Consider the following 12,704-nt stretch of genomic DNA (forward strand, 5'->3'; position numbering starts at 1 on the left):
ATCTGACAATGCTGCAAGATATATTATTTAGCACACATATTGATGCCTTTGAAAAGTGACCTAATTTATTTCGAAGATCGATTAAAATGCAATTTCATATAAAATATATAATTATGAAGATATAAAACAATAAAGAGTCGTATTGAATTATGATTATAAGACCATTTCTAATAATTGCATTTCTGCTAACTTGTGTATGTTTGAGTTTGTTTGTGTTCATTTAATCAAGGAATTTCTATAATTCAGCCTATTTAATATAATATAAAATAATAAAAAAGTTATTTTTTTCTTATCGAAGACATGCACCTGAGTGTCATATACATTGGGAAGAAATACTATGATATATCTTATAAGCCATACAGGGATTGAAACATTGCAGTAAATGTTTACATTTTAACTATACTGTTTCCAGTTAATTAAAGTACAAAACAACAATTAGAAGGTTTAATAAATTATAATTTGTAAATTACAAGGCCAATTAGTTGATGTTTTGCTGCAGTATAACAGTATTGCATCTTGAATAAATAGTTATGAAACATATTTGGCATCTATGCAGCACATATATATATATATATATATATATATATATATATATATATATATATATATATATATATATATATATATATATATATATATATATATATATATATATATATATATATGAGTGAGTGTTTTTCAGAGTGGGTCTGATTAACTTGAGTGTTAACTGATTAACACTCAAGTGTGAGAAAGTCTGAAAAAGAACATGGTATGTCCCCTTAGTTTAAGTCTATTAAAACCGTAAATGGTTACATTTGAATACAAAGAATATTTCATTCTACAGCATAAATTTGTATTACATTTGTTCATGTGATAATTCAGTTTTATGCAATAATGTGCAAGTTTCTTTTTTATACTTAAATATCAAGTTTTATTACAGTCCCAATTTACCTTAACACATTAGATAAAATAGGACCATAACATTCGGCTAAAGTGGGACACCCTATTAAAATAAAAGATAATATTGTGTACTATCAGAAATTTTACAGTGTATAACCTATTATTACAAAAGATTTCTATTTTAAATAAATGCTGTTCTTTTTAACTTTTTATTCATCAAAGAATCCCGAAAAAAGTATCACAGGTTCCAAAAAAATATTAAGCAGCACAACTGTTTCCAACATTGATTTCTGAAGGATCATGTGACACTGAATACTGGAGTAATGATGCTGAAAAATCAGCTTTGCATCACATGAATAAATTATATTTTAAAATATATTAAAATAGAAAAGCATTATTTTAAATTGTAATAATATTTCACAATATTGTGCTGTTTTCTGTATTTTTACCACAAAACTTGGAACAGATCAAGAAAAGGGCGAAACGGTTACCATGCGCAGGCGCAGTAGCGCACATGTGTTGTTATACATCCATGGAAACAGCTTTTATCTGTAATAGGGGCATTTTGTTTACGTTTGCATTTTACATTTTACATTATATTTACACATTTATCAGTCTGTCAGGCTTTACAACGGCTGTGACATGGCTCATGCCCGGACCTTTAATCCGCGCGTTCTTGTGGGAAACTGGGTAGAAGAGGTTTGTTGTGTTGACGCATTTAATAAGGGTTAACGTTACAGAGTGTGTTCCAGTAACGTTAGTGAACTGAACACACGTGAGTAAATGATCAGTGTCTTTGCAGGAAGCCCTAAAGGACTTAATTCTTCAAAAAGACAGAGGCGAACTCACAATCCAGAAAGAAGGAGCTTTGAGACAAAACATCCTGAAACCAGTAAGACAAAAAACTATTTTCTGATATAATATCATGACAGAAGAGTCTTTCAACAATGCTGCAAGATGATCGGGTTTATCAGATAAAATATCAAGATGAAAGATATAATAATTGATACCCTAACGTAATTTGTTGTCTACCATTTAGCCTATTATTTAAAACCTTTTCGTAAATGGTTTGCTTGAATTGTGTGCTTTATTTTATTTATTTTATCTATCTATGCAATGATGCTCAGACATTTCGCAATGAAATCCAAATTGACAAATTTAATTTTGTATGGAACATTTTTTATTATAAATGATTTATCAATGCACTTCATTATTTTATTTTTAATTCATGTACTATCGAAATTTTTAGGGATAGCCTAGTTCACCCAAAAATGAAAATTCTGTCATCATTTGCTCACCCTCAAGTTGTTCCAAACCTGTACGAGTTTCTTTCCTCTGCTGAACACAAAAGAAGATATTTTAAACAATTTTGGTAACCAGACACCATTGACTTCTATAGTAGAAAAAAAAAGAATAATACTATAGAAGTATCAATGGGTGCCGTCAACTGTCTGGTTACCAACATTCTTTAAAATAGCCTATCTTCTTTTGTGTTCAGCAGAAAAAAGAAACTAATACAGTTTTGGAACAACTTGAGGGTGAGTAAATTTTGAAAAAATGGGGGAACTAGGCCTATCCCTTTAACCAAAACAACTTATCCTTCCTCTTTCAACGACATCTCTTCTCTCCTACTGGCACGTCACATGAGATCACAGCAATAGTAAACCACAAACATCAATTCAATTCCCGATGGACAATATCAAGACCCGCCCCTAAATTTTTTCTTGTTAAAGAAGCCTTTTCACTTGGATATATGTCATAATTGGGACGAAAAGATGCAACTTCCGTCTTGTGTCGACTTTAAGTGTGACTGTTTGTCTGCTAAATGTGAGACTGATTGTATTTTTTGTTTAGGTGAGTTTATCAGTGTCACAGGATGGCTTTCTGCACTTTGGTGACACAATCATGCTGGTGAACTCTGGAGGTGGAGAACATGAGCAGCGTGGCACTTGTGTTCTTAGCATCATTACCGACGACACCAGTGATATCGCATCAAGTTCACAGACAAATTCAGTCCCCCACCTTCTCGGGCCTCTCCAAGTGGGGGGATCCCACAGCATGACCCCTTGTGTTAGAAACGCCTTTATCATTACAAGGTATTGCACATGCACATTCAGATCTACTCAATCTCACACCCATAGTTGCTGATCTTTTATATCATGTGATTCAGTGTTGATGGGACCTCTAATGGAGAGCTGCTCAGATACGGTCAAAGCTTTGCCCTGAGAACCACTGCAGACTTTGCCAGAGAGGTAAACAAGCAAATGAAATGTATGCACAGTTGTTTTGTAATTGCTGAGTTTGCCATATCTTAACATGCAATCTGTTTGACTCTACATAGCTGTTCCTTTCCAGTGATCACAGCACATTTCTGAAGTGTGCTAAGAAGTCTCGACTACAGGAGTTGAGTTTAGTTGAGGAGTTTGATTTCCAGTGCTGGTGGAAGGTCATTTACTTTGACCCCCAAGAAAGGCTTGAAAATGAGGGATACCCTGTTCAGGTGCACACACTTTCAAACGAAATCCTTTTCAAATGTACTTGTTTTTATTGGCAACTTAATAACCTGGCGTGAATGCTTTGTTTTGGCAGGTGAACAGCAAGGTTTTGATTTCCCACTGTAAGACAAATCAATTTCTGGCTGCGCTCGGCAATCACATCCTATGGTAATGTTTTATTTCATACTGTAAACTTTTTCATTCAAATGCTGAGGGAATGGCTTAATATTACAAGTACTCCAAAATTAAATTCCTAATCAATAAAATCCACTTTGCTTTCTTCATTTTCTTGTTATCTTGTCTCACTCAGAAATATGTAGTTGCATTAAGAAGTCTCTTATGCTCATCAAGGCTGCATTTATTTGATCAAAAATAAAGAAAAAAAAACTAATATTTTGAAATAATATTACAATTTAAAATAATGGTTTTCTATTTTAATATACTTTAAAATATAATTTATTTCTATGATGCAAAGCTGAATTTTCAGCATTATTACTCCAGTTTTCAGTGTCACATGATCCTTCAGAAATCATTATAATATGCTGATTTGATACTCAGTTATTATCAATGTTGGAAACAGTTGTGCAGCTTAATATTTTTTTGGAACCTGTGATATTTTTTCAGGATTCATTGATGCATAAAAAGTAAAAAGATGAATAAACAGAATTTATTCAAAATAGAAAACTTTTCTAACAATATCAATCACTTTACTATTACTTTTTATCAATTTAACATTGCTGAATAAAATAATTAATTTCTTTCAAAATGGTAAGAAAAAAAATGGCTGACCGCAAACTTTTGAATGGTAGTGTATATTGTTACAAAATATTTCTATTTTAAATAACTGCTGTTCTTTTTTAACTTTTTATTCATCAAAGAATCTTGAAAAAAGTATCACAGGTTATAAAATATTAAGCATATATTAAACATTATATAACATTAAACTGTTTCCAACATTGATAATAAATCAACATATTAGAATGATTGCTGAAGGATCATGTGACACTGAAAACTGGAGTAATGGCTGATGAAAATTCAGCTTTGCATCTCAGAAATAAATAATATTTTAAAGTATATTCAAATAGAAAACCATTATTTTAAATTGTAATAATATTTCACAATATTAGTGGTTTTTTTCTGTATTTTTGATCAAATAAATACAGCCTTGATGAGCTGTATATACACTCACCTAAAGGATTATTAGGAACACCATACTAATACTGTGTTTGACCCCCTTTCGCCTTCAGAACTGCCTTAATTCTACGTGGCATTGATTCAACAAGGTGCTGAAAGCATTCTTTAGAAATGTTGGCCCATATTGATAGGATAGCATCTTGCAGTTGATGGAGATTTGTGGGATGCACATCCAGGGCACGAAGCTCCTGTTCTACCACATCCCAAAGATGCTCTATTGGGTTGAGATCTGGTGACTGTGGGGGCCATTTTAGTACAGTGAACTCATTGTCATGTTCAAGAAACCAATTTGAAATGATTCAAGCTTTGTGACATGGTGCATTATCCTGCTGGAAGTAGCCATCAGAGGATGGGTATATGGTGGTCATAAAGGGATGGACATGGTCAGAAACAATGCTCAGGTAGGCCGTGGCATTTAAACGATGCCCAATTGGCACTAAGGGGCCTAAAGTGTGCCAAGAAAACATCCCCCACACCATTACACCACCACCACCAGCCTGCACAGTGGTAACAAGGCATGATGGATCCATGTTCTCATTCTGTTTACGCCAAATTTTGACTCTACCATCTGAATGTCTCAACAGAAATCGAGACTCATCAGACCAGGCAACATTTTTCCAGTCTTCAACTGTCTAATTTTGGTGAGCTCGTGCAAATTGTAGCCTCTTTTTCCTATTTGTAGTGGAGATGAGTGGTACCCGGTGGGGTCTTCTGCTGTTGTAGCCCATCCGCCTCAAGGTTGTGCGTGTTGTGGCTTCACAAATGCTTTGCTGCATACCTCGGTTGTAACGAGTGGTTATTTCAGTCAAAGTTGCTCTTCTATCAGCTTGAATCAGTCGGCCCATTCTCCTCTGACCTCTAGCATCAACAAGGCATTTTCGCTCACAGGACTGCCGCATACTGGATGTTTTTTCCCTTTTCACACCATTCTTTGTAAACCCTAGAAATGGTTGTGCGTGAAAATCCCAGTAACTGAGCAGATTGTGAAATACTACAATCTGGCACCAACAACCATGCCACGCTCAAAATTGCTTAAATCACCTTTCTTTCCCATTCTGACATTCAGTTTGGAGTTCAGGAGATTGTCTTGACCAGGACCACACCCCTAAATGCATTGAAGCAACTGCCATGTGATTGGTTGATTAGATAATTGCATTAATGAGAAATTGAACAGGTGTTCCTAATAATCCTTTAGGTGAGTGTATATATATATATATAAAGTGTATATATACTTGAGAGCTTTAAAACAGGTCAGTCTAATTTAATGTTCATTTTTTGGGGATATTTACTAGTGTTTTTCTTTTTTGTTTGTGTGTTTAGGACTCTGTTTGGTAAAGAATATGAGCTCACTGCTCACACCTTCTTGGACTCCCATAAAGCTGAGCGGGACAATAACCATTGGCTGTTTTTTACGGCTCATCCTGCCAATCAAAATGAAACCCTGATGCAACTGCAGCAAGACACAGTCATAACGGATGAGCAAAGAGAAAACCAAGAGGACACTCAAGTAAAAGAATGCATTTAAAAAGAACAGAGACTGAGAAAGAAATAACACAATAATTATATCAATAAATATTTTTGAAAAGCATTTATTTATTTATATAATACTATACACATTTCCATTTGCAAGCTCTATTGATTTTTCTTTTACAAAGGAGATAATTCCATAAAGCCCCCAAAGGAGAACATGACTCACTGTTTCCCCCTGCTGTTGAATAATCAGCTCAGCATTGCAATGTTAATTTAGCATTTATTCAAGCAATCTTATACACGAATTCACTCTCTATTTAGTGTTTGAATTAGCATAAAAATATACTTTTAGATATTTTACTTTTAGACTTTTAATATACTTTTAGGAATTCAAAAAGATGCCCAGTTCAGAAGTTTCTTCTTTTTTTTCCCCATGCCGGGTTTCTTGCGATTTTTCTTCTTATTTCTTATTTTTTCTTGTTCGTTTTGCCTCTTCTTTTCTTTGCCTCTTTTTTTGGCACGGGTTCTTGTTTCCCCGTCGGGCACCTATACAGAGAACAAGAAATCATGTGCATTCTGTCGTAAACACACACAGATATCTGGACTCAAAGCTTCTCTCTCGTATACACACTGTTTAAAACTTTGGGGTCAGTAAGACAATTAATTGATCAGGGAAAGACATCTTTCCATCACAGGAATAAATTACATTTTAAAATACATGAAAATAGAAAACAGTTATTTTTAATTGTAATAATATTTCACAAAATTACCTTTTCCTTGTTGATTGCTGATCAAACAAATCAGTTATATAAAAAAAACGATTTCCAAAAACATTAAAAAACCTTACCAACCCCAGACTTATAAACGTGTACAACTTTATACTTGTACATCTGCAATACATTCAAGCATGTTAATTGTAAATCAAAGCAAAATGCTCCTATCAAACTCTATACAAATTTCAGGAGAAAGCAAGCAGCCAACATTCAGAGATTGTTTTAGGGTTTAGTGAAAGATGGATAGCTACAAATATGCACAAACAAACAACATTTCACAATAATTCCTGTCAGTGAAGGCCAGTGAATTGTAACTGTGATACTTAAAGAAAATCAAATTTTTGTGGCGTTTTTTGAATTTTATTTTTAAATATGCTTTAATACAAACCATGACCAAATTCATTCAAACATGGTTTGTGTAACATTAGCAACACACTATTAGCTGTTTGATAATGTAGTCAAGCAAAAGGCTAATCATATTAATTACCGTTATGTGTTGTCGATATGTCTCTACGTTGTAGAAAGCGATATATAAAATGCGTTATCATTCTGATATACACGAGCCTGTATAATTCACTCTTCCACTTCTGAATCAGTTTCTGTTTAAACATATATGGCTGAATTAAACCAGTATTTCCACTTCCAACTTGGATCAGGTATTCTGAGCTGGTTTTAGTGAGTGGAGGCGGGGCTAATTTGCATATTCATGCTTTCACGTATAATAAATGAAGCAAGGGTGTACATTCAAGCTATTTTAAGGCATGCAGAAATCATTTTCACAGGAAAAAAAACATTTAAATATGTAATTTAAAGGATAAAATGATTGACATTAAGGAATAAAAAGACAGAATAGAAGAGCAAAGGTTTTAATAGGACAGAGACATGGTACATACAGTCGTACAGTGTGTGTAACAGTCATGTAACCAGTTTCATAATCATTCATACATAAACACATATATAAATAAATAAATAAATAAATAAGGAACAGGAAAATGGGACAGGACATATAAATAAAGGGTTCAGGAGGAAGCGAGGTTTAAATAACTAGTTTACGTTTTTCCACGAGGTCCACTCGCTCCACTGAGAGAGGAGAAGCATGTCTCTGGAGCGCACCCTTAGTTTTCTGATATGCCCTTCAACTTTAATCTTTGACCCCTCCTCCCATTCTTTAGTCTCCAGCTGTGAATATACAGGAACAGAAAACAAGAGAATTAATTACAGTTCTTAAAGAAATAGTTCACCCTAAAATGAACATTATGATTTTCAGTAATTAATGACTTGAATTGTTCCTAGCTTGAGGCTGTCTACACTGGAAAAAGCGACCGTTGCAATTGCAAATCCATTTGTTCTTCGTGTCAGAAATAGAACGGGGGCATCAGTTTACTGTCGGGAATGTGTGTCGCGCCTCGCTGCGTCCAGTGTAGACAGCATCACTGATTATAATTCTGTTCAACTTTATCATCATAGAAAGTCATACAGGTTTGGGATGACATAAAAGTAAATGATGACTGAATATTTATTTCATTTTTGGTGAATTAATCTTTAAAGATGTGCGTTGGTGTGTGCAGGAGAGCATTTCGTACCTTCCCATTGTGTCGAATCTGGTACTCGACCTGATGCTTCAGAGGAAAGAAACTGGGGGGCTGCGGCCAGGAAGAAGGCGGCATCACCTCCAGTTCTATGATTTGCTCATCACTCCCCTCATTTTTTACCGTGCAGATTGAAACTGCCGGACTGGCTGGCTTAACTAGGAAAAACAAGAGACATCACTTTCAATCAATGATGATGTGCTTTAGACCAGTGTTTTTCAACCAGGCCCCCACTAGAGGGCCTCAGCAAACTTCCAAAGTGGCTTTGAAAATGAAAAAATGCAGAAAGTTTTCTGTGATGGGTATAGGTTTAGGGTTAGTGGATATAATATATAGGTTGTACAGTATAAAAATCATTATGTCTATGGAAAGTCCCCGTAAAACATGCTGACTTAAAATGACTTAAGACCAAAAAAAGCATTAAAATAAATTAATACAACAAAAAATCTATATATTTCTTATTATTTGGTTATTTTTTCAATGAGAACATACATCTTTCTTTGTTTTTCAGACCGAAATTCATTCGACTTCAGAACTCAAGCATGGTTTGGGAAGGAGTCAAGTGTAGAACCGAACTCTGATTTGGACCAAGCAATCGAGCCAAGAGTGAAAAAAGCCTGATTCTTTAAATTCTTTTGAGTTAATCAGAGCATAAACTAACAATCTTAACCCACACACTCACCAATGTCTCGGAGGTAGAAGCTGTAGTCAGTTTTCATATAGCAACATGAGGAAACTGCCTCCCCTGTTATCAGCAGTCGCTCAGATTCTTCAGAATAGGAATTGGTTGAATGTGGGAGAAAAAATACCCCATCCACAGGCTGTGACACCCAGTTACCATTATCCCTAAATAAACACATGCTCAGTTGACTCAGTGATAAAATCGACTTATTTTATCTGTGGGTGTGTTTGGATGTCTGATACCTTGTATTGCGAAGTCTGAAAGCAGTAAATTCATCTGAGGTCCAGGTACATTTGATGTGTTCAGTGCAGGAAAGAGTTTCAGCTGTGCAATTGATGTTAAACACTGAAAAGGAAGAAAGAAATATGCTGAAAAAAAACCATAAGTGGTTCCCAACTAGTTTTGATTCAAATACCAGAAATAACACTGTAGTAAATGTCCTTCAAATCTGTCAGATAGATTCTACCCGCTAACAGCAGAACTGGCACAAAATATTGTAGAATTTGTTTGGACACACAGCCTTTGACGTCAACAACAAAAGATATGGAAAGTGTTTTGTCATTGTTTGATAAGCTATGCGTGATTTTATGGTTGGTTTTATTTAATATTTACATTTAGCATTATTTTTCCCTGCTGTTTATGACTGTGAGGACATCATTAGCGAGAATCACTGATCTAGAACGAAGAATGATCGATGTGTCTATTAATGTAATATTGGATGATTAACTAATGACATGAATATTAGAATGCCTCAACATCCTTTTTGGTGTTAGGATGACATTCCTATCAAACAATCATATACCAAACCTTATTCCTAACCATAACCTAACCTTAAGATCTGATTGCTTGACAGGAATGTTTGGAATATATGACGCTCCCACCTGTAGCTTCTTTAGACTTGTCAAGCAGGAGATAGGTGTAGTCTTCAAGACCCTTATCACTCCAGCAGGTGTAATTCCCGATTTGGTCTTCCTGCAGGTCGATTACGGTCAGATTCCGACCATTGAGTTTTTCATAAGGTGAATCCTTGTCCATTGTTTCATCCTCACGTTTCCATGTGACACTGTCTTTATCCGTTTTACAGGTCAGGGTAACGGATGTGTGTTTCTCACCAATTTTAACTGCATAAAGAGAAGCAATTCAGAGCACAGAATAGATGCAGTCCCCTATATATGCACTGGCATAAAAAGTGACAACTATTTAAATTTAATACTCAAATGGACTATTTATCTCTTTGTCCATGGTCCATCCATAGATAGATATAGATTAGATAGATAGATAGATAGATAGAAACTATGATATAAAAACTGTGTGTGTGTGTGTGTGTGTGTGTGTGTGTGTGTGTGTGTGTGTGTGTGTGTGTGTGTGTGTGTGTGTGTGTGTGTGTGTGTGTGTGTGTGTGTGTGTGTGTGTGTGTGTGTGTGTGTGTGTGTGTGTGTGTGTGTGTGTGTGTGTGTGTGTGTGTGTGTGTGTGTGTGCTCTCACATTTATCAGGGAAAAGGTTAAGCGCAGATATCCTCGTTATGGACAAACAGAAGAGAACGATGAACCTTATCAACCAACCCATCTGGAGAAAGAATCCGCAAATTGAAATATTAAACATTTATTATTTGTTTAATTCAATGATCAAATGATTATTCAATGATCAAAAGAAAATGCAAAAGAAAAAGTAGCACAATACATTAATCAAGCAAGCATTATTGACTGAACGTTAACCCATATTGGTACTGATCAATTATAATAATAACGGTCATCATAAAAATATATACTGTAACTGGTCACCATTTTATTCACCATTAAAGTTTTTTCCCCCAGTTCTTCCAAATTAATTTTACAAATGAGGCTATACAAATATTTCGCATGATCTCCAAATTAACGAGCTCATGAAACTGACTGTACAGAATTGAATATATAAGATTCAGCGAAATGTTGTGTAAACTATAGAGTGTCACATGTAGTAGGCTATATCAGCTTTCCAAGTTTTATGTACAAAACTATATTGTTCAAACTTATTTTTCTCTTATTTTAACCCTGTATATTTGTATAGCCTATACACTTTTAAATACATCTAGAGCTGTAATGTAAATAAATATGATTTAAGTGAGCTCAGTTTAGTTTCTCCGAGCGTATGCATGTCTTACCTTCGTGCTGTTGCGCGCTTCAAATTCAGCGCAGAAAAAATCAAGTGCGTCTGTCAGCGGTGAGACGTGTGTTCTTTTGCGGGGTCTGTGCGTGCTTTTTATTCCACACATTCCCACTCGATAACACCCACGCAACCTATGGGCAAACTTATGCGGATTCTTAGAAAGAGTTCCCTATATGAACTCACTATGAACAAGTGTCAAAATTAGCACTAAAGACGCGCGTGGACATTCTCTGCTAAATTACTAATAAAGATGGGTTCTCTTCCCCTCTCAGTCATCACTCCCATTATAGACCAGTTTCAGAAGTTCTAAATGTGCTTATTCAAATAGTAGCCTATAGTATAGTATGTAGTAGCCTAATAAATACAGTCAATTTGGGCACATTGAAGAGTTCAGATGCAAAAGCCTCGAAGTGCCATCTGAAATTTTCTTCTAGAATGCTATTTTTTTTATCAAGCTCGTATATTTAAGTTCAATAATTTCACTTAAATGGCAATGCAAATTACCTATGAATTGTCATTTAAGTGAAATTACTTAACTTAAATATACAAGCTTTATAAAAATGATCATTCTAGAAGAAAATTTCAGATGGCACTTAGAGTCTTTTGCATCTGAACTCTATTTTCCCCAGTGTTTAATGATTATGTGCCTTTAGTATCAGTTTATAATATGATTGCCTACTATACTATACATGGGGTATAACAGAACAAAGAGAATCATTAGTCCCCCCAAAAATCTCAAAAAGTGGGTGAACACGTCTCTCCCCTTACAATATTGACCATGTGTTGACTGGGCTAGTATACAATGTCTATTGCCGTGTCAGAAACCTTTTTATTTATTTTATTTTATTTTTTATTAAATATACAACCTCTTTGTAACCTATTTTTTACATAATAAAGAGACACACTATAGAATCCATTTTAATGAATTGTCTAATCCTCATTCGACAACATTTGCTCTTGAGATATTTGGTACATTTGTTAGAGAAATGGTTTTTAATAAATAACACCTTAAGAAGGACACAACACTGTTTGAAAGAATAGATAGCCTACTGTATATTAATATTAGATAGATGATTCGATATAATCTTCATTAGATTATAAACATTGAGGGGAAAGAAAGGGCACTTATTTTTGGCTGCTCCTCATTACTTGATGGACTATCTTTTTCCATGCTTTTCCAAATCAATAACTAAAAATAATTTTGTATATATATATATATATTTTTTTTTTATTTTTTTTTTTATTTATGGGTTATGTAAGGCTTTTTAGAGCTCAGACTCTTTGATTATTTTAGCTTAATTCAAGAACAACAGAGAACGAGTGGGTTAGAAGAAACTGAGATAAGAAGAATTCTTGTTATTCATTTTTGTCAGAATTCTGTTCTTGTCTTCAATATAATCAGGAGGTCAGACCTTTAACCACAAGCACAAATATACACATTATAAGTGAGAGAATTAAGGAAGTGAGAGAATT

General features: G+C 34.6%; 2 protein-coding genes across 2 annotated transcripts; one reads left to right on the top strand and one right to left on the bottom strand.

Annotated features, from left to right (window-relative positions):
• The first annotated feature begins 1,395 nt into the window (after positions 1-1,395).
• cfap161 (cilia and flagella associated protein 161) lies at positions 1,396-9,079 on the top strand. Its single transcript, XM_082181883.1, has 8 exons — positions 1,396-1,585; positions 1,674-1,774; positions 2,737-2,978; positions 3,053-3,134; positions 3,224-3,382; positions 3,472-3,545; positions 5,892-6,078; positions 8,915-9,079. The coding sequence occupies exons 1-8, from the start codon at positions 1,525-1,527 to the stop codon at positions 8,969-8,971; spliced, it is 963 nt and encodes a 320-aa protein (XP_082038009.1). The 5' UTR covers positions 1,396-1,524; the 3' UTR covers positions 8,972-9,079.
• Positions 6,145-11,652, bottom strand: il12b2 (interleukin 12B 2). The gene is made up of 8 exons (XM_082181882.1): positions 11,227-11,652; positions 10,571-10,652; positions 9,967-10,206; positions 9,328-9,430; positions 9,086-9,249; positions 8,398-8,561; positions 7,868-7,993; positions 6,145-6,587 (listed from the first exon to the last, which is right to left on the bottom strand). Exons 1-8 carry the CDS (start codon positions 11,335-11,337, stop codon positions 6,432-6,434), a joined length of 1,146 nt encoding a protein of 381 aa, XP_082038008.1. The 5' UTR covers positions 11,338-11,652; the 3' UTR covers positions 6,145-6,431.
• Positions 11,653-12,704: the final 1,052 nt, after the last annotated feature.

Source organism: Leuciscus leuciscus (genome assembly GCF_965113295.1).
Source record: "Leuciscus leuciscus genome assembly, chromosome: 10".
Classification (NCBI taxonomy): Eukaryota; Metazoa; Chordata; class Actinopteri; order Cypriniformes; family Leuciscidae; genus Leuciscus; species Leuciscus leuciscus.

What these genes read in the sequence shown, in the direction of transcription:
- il12b2 (XM_082181882.1), bottom strand. Translation starts at nt 11,337, where the DNA reads ATGTGTGGAATAAAAAGCACGCACAGACCCCGCAAAAGAACACACGTC. An exon ending in TAACCTTTTCCCTGATAAAT is followed by an intron (nt 10,207 to 10,570) that starts GTGAGAGCACAC and finishes CTCTTTATGCAG; the next exon opens with TTAAAATTGGTGAGAAACAC. An exon ending in AGTGGACCTCGTGGAAAAAC is followed by an intron (nt 6,588 to 7,867) that starts GTAAACTAGTTA and finishes TTCTCTGTATAG; the next exon opens with GTGCCCGACGGGGAAACAAG.
- cfap161 (XM_082181883.1), top strand. Translation starts at nt 1,525, where the DNA reads ATGGCTCATGCCCGGACCTTTAATCCGCGCGTTCTTGTGGGAAACTGG. An exon ending in CTGCAGACTTTGCCAGAGAG is followed by an intron (nt 3,135 to 3,223) that starts GTAAACAAGCAA and finishes GACTCTACATAG; the next exon opens with CTGTTCCTTTCCAGTGATCA. An exon ending in CTCGGCAATCACATCCTATG is followed by an intron (nt 3,546 to 5,891) that starts GTAATGTTTTAT and finishes TTGTGTGTTTAG; the next exon opens with GACTCTGTTTGGTAAAGAAT.